The sequence below is a fragment of the Podarcis melisellensis genome (assembly GCF_964234715.1).
Source record: "Podarcis melisellensis genome assembly, chromosome: 2".
Classification (NCBI taxonomy): domain Eukaryota; kingdom Metazoa; phylum Chordata; class Lepidosauria; order Squamata; family Lacertidae; genus Podarcis; species Podarcis melisellensis.
The window spans coordinates 118,633,528-118,649,084 of NC_138529.1; the positions used below are offsets into that span (position 1 = coordinate 118,633,528).

Below are 15,557 nucleotides of genomic sequence, written 5' to 3' on the forward strand. Positions count from 1 at the left end.
TATCTTGTCACCAGGGCAATGCTTCCCCTAGTGGACTTGCGGTTTTTATTTTCTTTTACAAATCAGATTAAAATACATGCTTTAGCTTGAATACAGTAAACTGTTAAAAACACCCATCAACTACACTAAATATTCGTGTTATTAGCGGAGAAGATTGCTACACTTGGGCTGCTATTTTAATACTGAAAGATAAAAGAGTGGGTTTTCTAGAGTTCTAGAATAGGGTGCTCTAGAGTAGTGTGGATCGCTCCCTTTCCCAAACACACATGATTTGAATTACAGTTACAAAAAGAGAAAAAACACCACGGAAGGTCCGATATCATCACAAACACCGTTATTCCAAAACAGCAAACACCAACGACTATCATGGCACAAAGTAGCTGCAGTTGTTGGCATCCGTCTGCCTCGAGGGACAATGGAGTACGCTTCCGGGGGTGAAGTCAAACCATTGCGTTAGCAGCACTGAAGTGACCTTCCCAGGGTGCAATAGTCTAAACCCAGGATGGAGAATTTTCGGGTCAGATCAGAACCAGCCAAAAGCTGGCTGTACCAGTTTACCATTAATAGCAGCTGTGCACTGGCAACTCTGAACAGGCGCAGTCATGTTGATAAAAGTCATAAGCCTCAATGAGTGTTGGAAACTTGATTAGTCATGTTATTGTTAAGTTTATCAATAACCTTTTTGTTTAAAGTAATGCTTTTTTTTTAGACCTATTCCTTTTTGTTCTATTTATCATTAAACTTTATTTGTTTTATTTTACCATTTTAACCTATCTGTGCCTTTCATTTGCAGGCTGGACCAATTGCCATCTACTCATTGAGAAAAAAACTAAAACACTCCAATCCTTCTCCTGGGCTGGAATTATGACTGAGAGGGCTCTGGAAAGTACTGGAATCTTGGGGAAGGGGGACATATCCTGGACCTACAGAGGGAGGAATCCAATGACTGCTTACAGGATCCTCGTTCCAACACTCAGAGTGGATCCTCTGATGAGAAATGAGATTTCTTTTCTCGCTGAAGCTCTTCCCACATTCTGCACATTTGTACGGCTTCTCTCCTGTGTGCGTCATGTGATGTCTAAGGAGATGCGCTTTCTTACGAAAGTTTTCCCCGCACTCCGAGCACTTGTACGGCTTTTCCCCCGTGTGGATTCTCTGATGTGTAACAAGGTTTGTGCTCGTACAAAAGCTCTTCCCGCACTCAGAGCAGGTGTAGGGTTTCTCCCCTGTGTGGATGCGCCGGTGCGAGGTGAGGCTGGTGCTCGTGCTGAAGCTCTTCCCGCACTCGGGACAGGCGTACGGCTTCTCCCCCGTGTGAGTTCTCTGATGGAAGATAAGGCTTGCGTTCTGAGCAAAGCTCTGGCCGCACTCCAGACACGTAAACGGCTTCTCCCCTGTGTGGGTTCTCTGATGCGCCATAAGGGTCGAGCTATGACTGAAGCTCCTTCCGCACTCCAAGCACCGGAACGGCTTCTCCCCTGTGTGAGTTCTCTGATGTAAAGTAAGGTTTGTGTTCTGACTGAAACTCTTCCCGCATTCCAGGCATTTATACGGTTTCTCCCCAGTGTGGACTCTCAAGTGGGAAGTGAGCTGGGACCTGTGACTGAAACTCTTCCCGCACTCTGAGCAGGCGTATGGCTTCTCCCCTGTGTGGATCCGCTGGTGCCTCACCAACGTCGTCTTCTGACAGAAGCTCTTTCCGCACTCCAAGCAGGCGTACGGCTTCTCCCCTGTGTGGATACGCTGGTGAGTGATCAGGGCCGCGCTCTGACGGAAGCTCTTCCCGCACTCCAGACAGGTATAGGGTTTCTCCCCGGTGTGGATTCTCTGATGTCGGATAAGGCCTTTCCTCTGAGAGAAGCTCTTTCCGCAATCCAAGCATTTGTACGGTTTCTCCTCTTTGTGCGTTTTCAAGTGAGCGTTAAAGCTGGATTTGCAACTGAAACTTTCCCCGCACACCGGGCACTCGCTGCCTTCTTTCCCTTTGTCTCTTTTCTCTAGGACCGGGACTTCACGGAAAGCTCTCCCCGCGGCCGCAGACGAAATATCCCTCATCTGCTCATCCCCTTCCGTTTCCTTGCTCTGCTCTTCCAGTTCCCGTTCGCAAGCAGCTCTTTCCAGCAATAATCTGGGCGCGTCTCCCTCATTCCGAGCGCCGAACTCCCAGCCATCACCTGCTGGAACAGCGAGAGAAAATCGGTAAGAGCCTGAGAGAGAGAACAAGGACCCCAAACCTAGGGAGCAAAACTGAGTTTAATGCCGTTCTGAGTGATAATACAGAACAAATCAAGTGGAAGCAGTTCCTTTCAAGTTATAAAACTCCTTAACGGTTAATAATAAATAGATTATTTTATTCGACTTGGTGTAAGTTTTTCTCTGATGTTAACTCATCCACACGGCCCACTAAAACTTAGCAAGCCTACTCTGAATTAGATACCATCTGTAAATCGTTTTCAGGTAGTTCTCGTTCAAGGAATAACATGCAGTAAACTTCAGATTGCTCTTCCAAAATTTTGCCCAAAGATTGAAATCTATATTGTGTCCTAGATCTATTGCCCAGTGTGTCATAGAAAGCCTCCTCTTCCGTCCACCTCCTGGATTTCCTGATCCTCTGACTTGTCCTTGTGTCCTACAACCTCTCCCCTGGGTCTGAGTCTTCTTCCTTCGTGGGTTCCCTAGAGGGTTCCTTGGCTGGAGCCTCCCACCATTCGTCATCCAGCCAGTCCCTGACACCGCAGGCTTGAGGCTCCATAAAGGTAAAGGATAAAGGGACCCCTGACCATTAGGTCCAGTCGCAGACGACTCTGGGGTTGTGGCGCTCATCTCGATTATTGGCCGAGGGAGCCAGCGTACAGATTCTGGGTCATGTGGCCAGCATGACTAAGCCACTTCTGGCAAACAAGAGCAGAGCATGGAAACGCCATTTACTTTCCCGCTGGAGTGGTACCTATTTATCTACTTGCACTTTGATGTGCTTTCGAACTGCTAGGTTGGCAGGAGCTGGGACCGAGGAACAGGAGCTCACTTCGTCGCGGGGATTCGAACCACCAACCTTCTGATCGGCAAGTCCTAGGCTCTGTGGTTTAACCCACAGCGCCACCCACGTTCATACAGGATGGCAAATCCCTTTCTCCTAAGAGACCCCCACGAGCCTGCCACAAGAAGGATGCTGGGTTCTGATCCTGGCGGCCACTTCAACTGTCAACATCTGCCAAGTCAAAGAAAAAAAGGAAGCCTTACCGAGAGAGGCCAGGTTCCCACAATTCTCCTCCATAACTTCCACATGCAGGGCTCTCTGGGCCGGATCCAGCAACACCCACTCGTCGTCTGTGAAATACACAGCCACATCCTCAAAGGACACCCGATCCTGGAGGAGGAGAAGGAAGAAGAAAACCAATTCTCTTTTTTAAAAGTGGGGGGGGCGAGGAACACAATGAAGAATTGATGCTTTTGAACTATGGTGCTGGAGGAGACTCTTGAGAATCCCATGGACTGCAAGAAGATCAAACCTATCCATTCTTAAGGAAATCAGCCCTGAGTGCTCACTGGAAGGACAGATTGTGAAGGTGAAGCTGAGGCTCCAAGATTTTGGCCACCTCATGAGAAGAGAAGACTCCCTGGAAAAGACCCTGATGTTGGGAAAGATGGAGGGCACAAGGAGAAGGGGACGGCAGAGGACGAGATGGTTGGATAGTGTTCTCGAAGCTACCAGCATGAGTTTGACCAAACTGCGGGAGGCAGTGGAAGACAGGAGTGCCTGGCGTGCTCTGGTCCATGGAGTCACGAAGAATCGGACATGACTAAACAACTAAACAACAACAAGAAGTTCTACTCAAGCATAGGTCCACTGCAATAAATGAACCAATTAGGCAAGTCTAGTAACTTAAGTGGGACTGTTCTGCATAGGCTGAAGGTGGGTAAAAGATTATTGTAGTAATAATAATAATAATAATAATAATTTATAACCCGTCCATCTGGCTGGGTTTCCCCAGCCGCTCTGGGCGGCTTCCAACAGAATATTTAAAAAATAAATAAATCAAACATTAAAAATGTCCCTGCAAAGCTGGCCAGATGGAAAAAGAATCATAGAACCATAGAATTGTTGAGTTGGAAGGGACCCTGAGTATCATCTAGTCCAACCCCCTGCAATGCAGGAATGTGGGGCTGTTCCTTACGGGGATCAAGCCTGCAACCTTGGCATCATCAGCACCATGCTCTAACCAACTGAGCTACCTAGGTGTCAGGGGCTGGATTGAGGAGGAATGGTGGGAGCTGCCCTCCCCATTCTCCTGAATCTTACCAAAGGCAGGACAGTATAGATTTAGAGCAGTGGTTTGCAGAGGGGCACAGTCCAGAGAGGAAAAGCTAGGAAATACTGGGTGAGAAACAACTAGAGGAGGAAACACCAGGAGAGAGACAGTGTCCTTGGAAAGCATTCCTGAGCCCCCTTTGCCTAGGGCTAGGCAGGCTTTGAGAGTGACAGAACAGAGAGCTCAGCGGCAACAAGCTCAGATCACCCAACGTAGGAGTGACGTAGATTAATGGGGACGGAGGGGGTAAACCTTTACTGGGAGCAACGCCGTTTCTAGAGAGATGTGCATTCCTTTGTCTCTCGCTGTGATTATTAAAGAAACTAACTGGGTAAGAACGCTCCTTTCGTCTGATCTGCTTATTTACTGCCACCGGGTGAGGGATCAGATTGCCCACAGCCTGACACCAGGTGATATCGTCACCCAGAGAGCTTCCCGGCTTCCCAATGGATCTCCTGCTTGGTCACTATGTGAAAGGATGCTGGGATCGGCTGGGCCCTCTTTGGCTGCAAGAATCAACAAGGCTCTCCTGAGGTTCTCATGTTCACAACTGGAAAGCCTAGTTATGCTGAGGTTTTTAGGGGCTGGTGGTGGGCTGTTCTTCATTAACAGACTCCCCTCGTCTTCTAGATGCTTCCTTCGTTGTAGCAAAGGGACAGAAACCCTCCGGGCCCGGTATGCGAGCTGCCTCCACTGATCCCTCTGGGATTCTTTCCCCTACCTGATCAGGCCCCAGGGCCGCCGTTTCCACTCCGCCACAAGGAGTGCGGGTTGCCGGGGTCACTCTGTTGCCTGCGAGGGACACAAAAACAGCTGGAGGATACTTCATTTCCTTTAAACATCTTGCGTTTCCATTTCAATCAGGGTGGATAAAAATCAATGATTTCTTTAAAAAATTAAAATTGGATATTTAAAATTTAAATCGGATTTTTAAAAATTTCATTGGGATTTTTAAAATAAAACGCTTTTGGAGGAAAAAATCTTTCTAAAGAAAGTTTTCTATTTAAGTTACATTACAGTCCAAAGACTATTAATCAGGAAATAAGGACATGTTTTAAGTTTTTCCTGCGTGCTAAAACACAGTCTAAGTTTATTTATTTGTTTTTTAAAAAATGTTTAACCACATCAGTTAACAAACATGGATACATATGCTATAATGTTATTGTTTTAGTTAAATAAATTGTTTAAATTGTTATGAAGGAAATGATTATTTTTCTCCTTTCAATAAAGTAAAGCAGAAAAGTTGTCCAAATATAAACAGTCAACTTATTAAACCTCACAATAATTTCATAATTACCTGCCTATGTATAACAAATCAGTAAATTTTGATATAACTGTAAAAACCACTCTGAAAATGTATTAAGATTATACCAGCAAGAATGAGTCTTTCTGTAAAATAAATAAATAAATCAAGTCTTACTGATTTGTGATTTAAATCGTGATTTAAATCAAATCCACCCTGGTTTCAATATACCTGGTTTGCACACCATGCCAAGCTGTGGCTCACTAAACCATAGCTTGTAGCTCAGCTCAGGGGGAGAAGAGGCTGAGAAAGTGTGAAGGCAACATATATTTACAGTAGATAATTAAAGAAGTAAATTAAATGAATTTGGATATGCAGAAGATATGAAAAAGTAAATTTAAGGAACCGCAGAAAGAGGGGGAAGGAAGTCAAATTCCGAAATGTTAAATGGATTGTAAAATAAATGAAAAGTATAAATAAAAAAAGAAAAAAGAAAAATACTTTCAGCAGGCGTCAAAAAGAGTACAGTGATATCGATAGCCAGGGAGTTTGAGATTGCGGGTGCTGCCACACTAAAAGATAAATTCTTACAAATGGAGACAGGCGGCAGTTTTCCTTACCTAGCGAGTTGGCAGCTTGGTCACACTCTTGCACGATCCACCTGAAGAGCCGTCTCTCTCGGGGAGCTGAGGCTGCCTGCTCTGCCCCACGGAAACCCAGAGAAATCTCAGCTAGAGGTCTCTGCCCCTGAAGCAGAAAGGAGGGATAATATTATTGCTGATTTCCTGGCCTTTGCCCTAAGCACTCAGGGTGAGGTACAGCAATTAAAGCCCAACCTTAAAACCACTTAATGCAACTTACATGTAATAAGTGTTGGAAATGTAAGGATAAAGAAGGTTCTTTTTACCATATGTGGTGGGAATGTAAGAAAGTGAAAGGCTTCTGGGAAAGGATATATAATGAATTGAAGAAGATATTAAAATATACATTTATAAAGAAACCAGAGGCCTTTCTGTTAGGAATATTAGGAAATGAGATAAAGAGAAAGGACTGTAAATTTTTCCAATATGCAGTGACTGCAGCAAGAGTGTTACTGGCCCAGAAATGGAAACAACGGGAAATACCGACGATAGAAGAATGGAGAATGAAACTGTTAGACTATGCTGAGTTGGATAAATTGACTGGGAAGATTAGATATTTTGTGGAATATCTGGAAAGTATAAGCCAGGGACAGATAACGCTAGAAGGATTTAAAGCATCACTGTGAGATTTGAGAAGTATTGTTTAAAGGGAATAGAAAAAGAAAGGTTTAAATAATGACAATACAAACCTAAGGAATGCATAACTTAAATAATGACTATGGATGATTTACGGAAAAGCTGAAGGAAGTCCAGAAAAGAAATAATTTATGAAAAATTGGATGTGAAATTATTATGTGTTTTTGTTTTTGTTGTAAACCAATAAAAATTATTTAAAAAACCCCAACAACTTACAGCCACAGGAGAAAGGTTCTAAAAAATCAGAAGCAGTGTTAGAAAATCAGATACAGATACAGTCAAACCTCGGATTCTGAACGCCTCTGCTTTGGAACATTTTGGCTCCCAAATGACAAAAACCCAGAAGTAAATGCTTTGGTTTTCGAACATTTTTTGGAAGCCGAAGCACCTGCAACCAATCGGAAGCCACGCTTTGGGTGTTGAACATTTTGGAAGCCGAATAGGCTTCCGGAACAGATTACGTTCAACAACCAAGGTATACTCTAATCCCCAAACAGCATTTTAAACCTAGGTTACGGTCGCAACAATGGAATGTCCTGGCGCCAAGGTTTGTTTGGTTTTGGTTTTTTTGCAATGGAACATCATCATTATTATTCATTTCATTTCTGTACAGCTTTATATTTTACAGAACAGATCTCCAAGTGATTTGCAACATTCAAACATAAAACAGGAATTGGTTTGGAGTAACTTGGACCCTTTGGTTTCTAACCAGTTGGTCCTGATTAAAACATAAAACAAAACAATCCGGAACAAATCAAATTAGAGCTTATTTCAGATCCTTCTCCAAGTGATATTTTGCTTTCGCCAGTTGCCAACCTGGTGCACCGAGAGATCTCCACACGATCCAGGCCACGATCTTACGGTCTCTTGCATTCCTATACTTGACAGAACATTCATGAGCCTGAAACTCTTTTCCTTGCTTGTTTTAGAAAAGAAACACAAACATACCAGAAAAGTGACAAACACAAAGGTGGGGTGAGGCATTGTGGTGGGAAAGGGGCATTATCTGTGGGACTGAATGTAGGTATGTTTGAATATTTTTAAGGATTGTATGAAATGTATGTTTGTATGCTTGTATATTCGCAATATGTGTGTATTAATGCTGAATTATTTTAACAATAAAAACTTTAAAATTATTTAAAAATTAAAAAAAATAGAAAAGTGACAAATATGTAAGACAAACTGTGCCCTCTGAATTTGCTATTATGCTGAAAAATTCATGCCATATCCAAGCATTTAAAAAAGGAAAAGGAAATGGGGAGTGGGAAGAGAAAACGAAGAAGAAGAAGAAGAAGAAGAAGAAGAAGAAGAAGAAGAAGAAGAAGAAATTTTATTTATATCCCGCCCTCCCCAGCCGAAGCCGGGCTCAGGGCGGCTAACAACACCAAAATAGTGCGACATTATAAAAACATTATAAAAATTAATTAAAATCAAGATTGATGGCAGCCATAAAGTTTTGTAAAGGTTGCCAAAGGAGGGAGTCAGGCTGCGCCCTAACCAAAGGCCTGGCGGAACAGCTCTGTCTTGCAGGCCCTACGGAAAGATGTCAAGTCCTGCAGGGCCCTTGTCTCTTGTGACAGAGCATTCCACCAGGTTGGAGCCGCAGCCGAAAAGGCCCTGGCTCTAGTTGAGGCCAGCCTAACCTCTCTGTGGCCTGGGACCTTCAAGGTGTTTTTGTTTGAAGACCGTAAGTTCCTCTGTGGGGCATACCAGGAGAGGGGGTCCCGTAGGTACGAGGGTCCTAGGCCGTATAGGGCTTTGAAGGTTAAAACCAGCACCTTAAACCTGATGCTGTACTCCACCGGGAGCCAGTGCAGCTGGTATAGCACCGGATGAATGTGATCTCGCAGCGAAGACCCCGTAAGGAGTCTCGCTGCGGCATTCTGCACCCGCTGGAGTTTATGGGTCAGTCTCAAGGGCAGCCCCACGTAGAGCGAGTTACAATAATCCAGTCTGGAGGTGACCGTCGCGTGGATCACAGTAGCTAGTGAAGGAATGGGTTTCCCAAACCCCAAAACTGACTGTGCAGGCAGTTTTTAAACTGCACCAAAATCCCCATTTCTCCTTAGCTAAAATGCACAAACTTTAGCCGTTGAGCAAATGCAAAACAAGAACACAGCTCTCTCCCTTATCAGTTTGACGGCAAGACTGGCCTTGACTCTACCAGTAGAACAGACACAGACATATCTTATGTTCTGAACACAAATGATGCAGAGACCCAAGTCTGGGACTAACGCCAGAGCATGTTCTCGGAAGTAGTGACCTCTTGCTCCAAGATAGGAGTAGGAACAGGAATATCCTTTTATGGTCAGGAGTGCAGGAAGGAAGATCCCTTTATGGTTGAGAGTACCAGAGCAGGAACATATGTGATGTCAACCTGTGTACGTACGCCGACGTGGTTGGGCTCCTAGGGGAGGAGTGAGAGGGTACCTGGAGGATATATAAACTGCATGAAACCTGTCATTTCTTTGTACTTGCTGTGGACTCACCACGCAAGTGCCTTCTGCTATCCAGAGAGCAGAATAAACTCTTTCTTTGAAACAACCTCGGTGTCATTTTGACTTCCTTCCTCCTGTCCCGGAACAACGCAGACCCAATCGGTGAACTCTAATAAGGCTACACTAGGTCAGGGCGAGAGAGGTAAGGAGCCAACTGCTTAGCTTGGCGGAGATGAAAAAATGCTGCCTTTGTAATAGCTGCAATCTGCGCCTCCATGGAGAGGGAGGTATCGAAGATTACACCCAAACTCTTAACGGACGGTGCTGGCAGTAATTGCACCCCCGCAAGAGATGGGAGTTGCCCCCTCAGTCCCATATCATCCCGTCCCAGCCAGAGGACCTCTGTCTTCGAAGGATTTAACTTCAACCGGCTCCCACGTAACCATCCAGCCACAGCTTCCAAGCATCTGATCAGTGTGTTTGGGGCCGAGTCACGATGGCCATCCATCAACAGATAGAGTTGGGTGTCATCAGCATACTGATGGCAGCCCAGCCCAAAACTCCGGACAAGCTGGGTGAGGGGGCGCATAAAGATGTTAAAAAGCATCGGGGAGAGAAGAAGAAGAAGAAGAAGAAGAAGAAGAAGAAGAAGAAGAAGAAGAAGAAGAAGAAGAAGAAGAAGAAGCAGAAGAAGCAGCAGCAGCAGCAGCAGCAGCGGAGGAGGAGTTTGGATTTGATATCCCGCTTTATCACTAGCTAAGGAGTCTCAAGGGACGCGGATGGCGTTGTGGGATAAAGCCTCAGCGCCTAGGGCTTGCCGATCGAAAGGTCGGCGGTTCGAATCCCCGCGGCGGGGTGCGCTCCCGCTGCTCGGTCCCAGCGCCTGCCAACCTAGCAGTTCGAAAGCACCTCCGGGTGCAAGTAGATAAATAGGGACCGCTTTCTAGCAGGAAGGTAAACGGCGTTTCCGTGTGCAGCTCTGGCTTGCCAGAGCAGCGATGTCACGCTGGCCACGTGACCCGGAAGTGTCTTCGGACAGCACTGGCCCCTGGTCTCTTGAGTGAGATGGGCGCACAACCCCAGAGTCTGGCAAGACTGGCCCGTACGGGCAGGGGTACCTTTACCTTTACCTAAGGAGTCTCAAAGCAGCTAACATTCTCCTTTCCCTTCCTCCCCCACAACAAACACTCTGTGAGGTGAGTGGGGCTGAGAGACTTCAAAGAAGTGTGACTGGCCCAAGGTCACCCAGCAGCTGCAGGTGGAGGAGCGGAGATGCGAACCCGGTTCCCCAGATTACAAGACTACCGCTCTTAACCACTACACCATGCTGGCTCTCACCACACTGGAAAGGGGGAAGCAAAGTGTTGGGGGCTTGGATTCCCTCCTCCTTTTGGAAACTAGTGGGGGTTTTTTTTTTACTTTATTCATGCTCACATTTTTGTCTTTTGGAACTACCAGAACGAAACCCTCTCTCACCTGCAGCTCTGTCTGCTTCTTCTCCTCTGCCCGGCTCAGGAGGAAACCTTCGGCCAGGGCCACCGCCTGGGAACTGGTCTCCGCTCCACATTCCCTGACCCAGTTCTTCATCTCCGGGGAGAGGACAGCCAGGAATTGCTCCAGGATCACCAGGTCCAGGATCTGAGCCTTGGTGTGTCGCTCTGGCTTCAGCCACTCATGGCAAAGATGGTGGAGTCGGCTGCAAACCTCTCGGGGTCCCTCGGCCTTCTGGTAGCAGAAGCGCCTAAAACGTTGGCGTTGGGCATCCAAGCCGAGGTCATCCTCCTCACCCAGGATCTCTGGTGTGGTTCTTTCCCAGAATCCCCCGCTGCTCCCAGCCTGGATAACATTTTGGCGTCTTCCTGCTTTCATCTTAGCCAAGGCTTGCTCCTCCATTTCCCAGCCGCGCTCCGAGGTCACCATCTCTTGGGCCCCCAAAACAGCTTCCTCCTCTTTCCACTTGTGATCACCCAAATTGATTAGGCTTCTAAACCTGCAGAGAGCCAGGAAATCTTACATGAAATGTTACACTAGCAGAGTATTCAGATAATAATAATAATAATTTTTTATTTATACCCCGCCCTTCCCAGTTCAGAAAACCAGGCTCAGGGCGGCTAACAACAAATTTAAAACAATTAATTGATGCAACAAAAAACAGCATAAAATACAGTATAAAACGTGGATAACAATAAATTCAGAATTAAAAAATCAGTTTAGGGGGGAAATCCGTCCAATAAACATTAGATGATAACCAGGGCTAGCTGGCTAAATTAGTCCTATTTGGGCCAGCGAGGAGACCAGGGGAGAACCAGCTGTGGGATCCCAGAGCGGGTAATCTTCATAAAAAGGGGAGGGGGAGGGAAGGAAGGGGAATAAAAGATCAGGCCAGGTTCAAATTGAAAGCCAGGCAGAATAGCTCTGCCTTACAGGCCCTGTGGAAGGAGGTTAAATCCTGCAGGGCCCTGGACTCATGGGACAGAGCATTCCACCAGGTCGGAGCCATCACTGAGAAGGCCCTGGCCCTGGTGGAGGATAATCTAACTTCCTTAGGGCCCGGGACCTCTAAACTAAGATTATTCATGGACCTTAAGGTCCTCTGTGGGACATACCAGGAGAGGCGGTCCCATAAAATTGGCAATCTCATTCGGGCATCTATATACAGTGGTGCCTCGCAAGACGAAATTAATTCGTTCCACAAGTCTTTTCGTCTTGCGAGTTTTTCGTCTTGCGAAGCACGGTTTCCCATAGGAATGCATTGAAAATCAATCAATGCGTTCCTATGGAAAACGCCTTCAGACCAGGTCCGGGGACAGTCTGTCCCCCGACCTCTTCTGAAGGCCAGCGGGGGGCGAAAGTCTTTGCTTCCCCCCCCGCCTGCCTTCCCGGGACAGCGGAGACTTCTCCGCTGTCCCGGGGCGATCTTAAAATGCTGGCGGGCGGCAGCGAAACCTTCGCTGCCGTCCCCCAGCATTTTAAAAGCCCCCGGGACAGCGGAGACTTCTCCGCTGTCCGGGGCGATCTTAAAATGCTGGCGGGTGGCAGCGCTGCCGCCCGCCAGCATTTTAAAATCGCCCCGGGACAGCGGAGCAATTTAAAAGCCCCCGGGAAGGCAGGCAGGGGGGACAAAGACTTTTGCCCCCTGCCAGCCTTCAGAAGAGGTCCAGGACCTCTTCTGAAGGCGGGGGGCAAAAGTCTTTGCTCCCCCCCCGCCTGCCTTCAAAAGCCATCCGGGATAGCGGGAAGCACTTCCCTGCTATCCCAGACTGCTTTTAAAATGCTGGCGGTGGGGAGCAAAGCCTTTCGGCCCCCGCCGGCCTTCCTGGACCTCTTCTGAAGGCCGGAGGGGGGGAAAGGCTTTGCTCCCCACCGCCAGCATTTAAAAGAGGTCCCCAGAGATTTCCCTATGGGCTTTCTTCTTGCAAAGCAAGCCCATAGGGAAATTCGTCTAGCGAAGCGCCTCCAAAACGGAAAACCCTTTCGTCTAGCGGGTTTTTCGTCTTGCGAGGCATTCGTCTTGCGGGGCATCACTGTATCCCCCCCCCCAGCCCATACCAAAGCGTATTACTGTATTTCAGGATTCAGATTACGCAGCATATTCCATAAGCAGGATGAAGAATCATCTATTTAACACAATATTCAAACTACAATAATACAGAATACTGTTTTTTTCCTTGTAAGTACTGAACGGGACCACAGGGATCATCTAGTCTAACTCCCTGCAATGCAGGAATCTCAGCTAAAGCATCCATGACGGATGGCCACCCAACCTCTGCTTAAAAACCTCCAAGGAAGGAGAGTTCACCACCTCCCAAGGGAGAATGCCCCCCCCCAGGCCAGTTTTTGGTTAACTGCAAGAGGAGAGAATTGCAGGCAGGGCTTTCCACTCTTGAATGCGCAATGTTTAATTGAGTGTAATGTTCAATTACATTTTTTTAAAAATACATATGTTGCAAGCTGCCCAGAGTGCCAGCAGCAACGCAGTCAGAGGGGTGGTGTGCCAATAATAAATTATTATTATTATTATTATTATTATTATTATTATTATTATTATTATATATTATATTATTATTATGCCCTGTGTCCAGGGCAGCTGTTTACCAGCTCCATCTGGTACGTAGGCTGAGACCCTATCTGCCTGCGGACTGTCTCGCCAGAGTGGTGCATGCTCTAGTTATCTCCCACTTGGACTACTGCAATGCGCTCTACGTGGGGCTACCTTTGAAGGTGACTCGGAAACTACAACTAATCCAGAATGCGGCAGCTAGACTGGTGACTGGGAGCGGCCGCCGAGACCATATAACACCGGTCTTGAAAGACCTACATTGGCTCCCAGTATGTTTCCGAGCACAATTCAAAGTGTTGGTGCTGACCTTTAAAGCCCTAAACGGCCTCAGTCCAGTATACCTGAAGGAGCGTCTCCACCCCCATCGTTCTGCCCGGATGCTGAGGTCCAGCGCCAAGGGCCTTCTGGCGGTTCCCTCATTGCGAGAAGCAAAGCTACAGGGAACCAGGCAGAGGGCCTTCTCGGTGGTGGCGCCCACCCTGTGGAACGCCCTTCCAGCAGATGTCAAAGCGATAAACAACTACCTGACATTCAGAAGACATCTTAAGGCAGCCCTGTTTAGGGAAGTTTTTAACGTGTGATATTTTACTGTATTTTTGGTTTTTATGGAAGCCGCCCAGAGTGGCTGGGGAGGCCCAGCCAGATGGGCGGGGTACTAATAATAAATTATTATTATTATTATTATTATTATTATTATTATTATTATTATTAATACCCCACCCTCCCCGGCCAGAGCCAGGCTCAGGGCAGCTAATACCAGTAAAATTACAGTAAAAACATAATGGGGGGGGGGAACCAATTTAAAATACAGGTTAAAATGCAGCCTCATTTTAAAAGTAGCCCATAATATGATGATGATGATGAAATCGGACGTCCCTATTTTCAGGGGAGGAATATGAGCTGCTGTCCTCCCTCCAGTGCAGGAAGCTGCAAATGCCTCTGAAGGTCAGCTTTGGGGAATTGCAACGGGAGGGAATAGCAAGAGGGGCTTCCCACTGGGAGTGGGGAGAAGCTGGTCTTGCCCACTGTGAGGGCAGGATCCTGGGCCAGGAGGGCAGGGCTCCTCCTTGCAAGCCAGCCAGCCATCAGCCCGCCCCCCTGCCTTGCCCCTTCCCCTCCCCTCCGTTCAAAGGCGCTCCCCACTCATAGAACCATGCAATCTGAAGTTTGGAAAGGGACCCCCAGGGGTCATCTAGTCCAACCCCCTGCAATGCAGGAATCTCAGCTCAAGCATCCAAGACAGGTGGCCATGCAACTCACCAGCTCCTTCCAGCAGGCCTGCTGCAAACAAAGACCCCCCCTCTTTTTTTTTCTCCCAGGGAAGGGGGCGGGACAGGAAAGAAGCTGTCACTCTCCTCTGCCCATGGCTGGCTTCCTTCCTTTGCGCCCCCTCTAGGAAGCGCAGCCGGACTCTCTCGTTTTAACCCCGAAGTGGCCGGGGATTAGAAACAGCTGCAGCTGCAGAAACAACCACGATCTCGCTACGGATTCACTAATCGGGGCAAACGATTGCTCCTTAAAAAAACAAAAATAATTGTTTTTATTATAATTATAATAATAATTATAATTATTATAATAATTTATTATAATTATAATTATTAATTTATTATAATTATTATTATAATAATAATTGTTTTTTTTATTATTTTAAAAATGCATTTCTATCTCTTTCCTTCGAGGTGTTGTGTTGTGGAAGGGAGGGGTTGCTAGTTTTGTTCTGTTCTTGTTTTTATTACATATCTGTGGTTTTTATATTGTATTATGTAATGTGTTCAACTTTAGGAGCAAAGTGTTTAAATGTGTTGTTGGAATTATCGGTTTGCCCTTGATCTTGTTTTTGTTATGTATTTTGTGTCTTTTCATCATAGAATAGTAGTGTTGGGACCCTGATCTAGCCCAACCCCCACCAATGCAGGAATCTCAGTGTTGAATTGAATTGAATTTTATTATTACGGCCACAGATCAGTTCCGGCTCACTTACAATATCAGGAAAACAATAAAACACAACAGGAATACATGGAATTGCAATTGGGTAGAACAGAGAATCTCAGTGTTTGCTATCTTTGCCGATAGCTCTGTCCCTCACAAACACACACAACCCCACCCACAGAAATAAATTATATGGAAGGGTATGTTCCCTGAAAATTAAGACTCGTCGTCATCATTTGCATAGATGTTTTCTTCGCTTACATCCTTCTGGTTCTGCTGTCCCAGGAGAAGGACAAGATC

At 46.5% G+C, this 15,557-nt stretch overlaps 1 protein-coding gene across 1 annotated transcript in view; it reads right to left on the reverse strand.

Moving 5' to 3' along the window:
• Positions 1 to 15,557, reverse strand: part of LOC309363243 (uncharacterized protein) — a 30,304-nt gene continuing 14,747 nt past the window's right edge. The window contains exons 6-11 of the mRNA XM_081899347.1: positions 14,589 to 14,750; positions 10,745 to 11,258; positions 6,174 to 6,300; positions 5,032 to 5,102; positions 3,241 to 3,367; positions 1 to 2,174 (exon numbers count right to left, since the gene is read on the reverse strand). Coding sequence (XP_081755473.1) covers positions 811 to 2,174; positions 3,241 to 3,367; positions 5,032 to 5,102; positions 6,174 to 6,300; positions 10,745 to 11,258; positions 14,589 to 14,750 — 2,365 coding nt within the window. The 3' untranslated portion in view covers positions 1 to 810. The remainder of the gene's footprint in view (positions 2,175 to 3,240; positions 3,368 to 5,031; positions 5,103 to 6,173; positions 6,301 to 10,744; positions 11,259 to 14,588; positions 14,751 to 15,557) is intronic.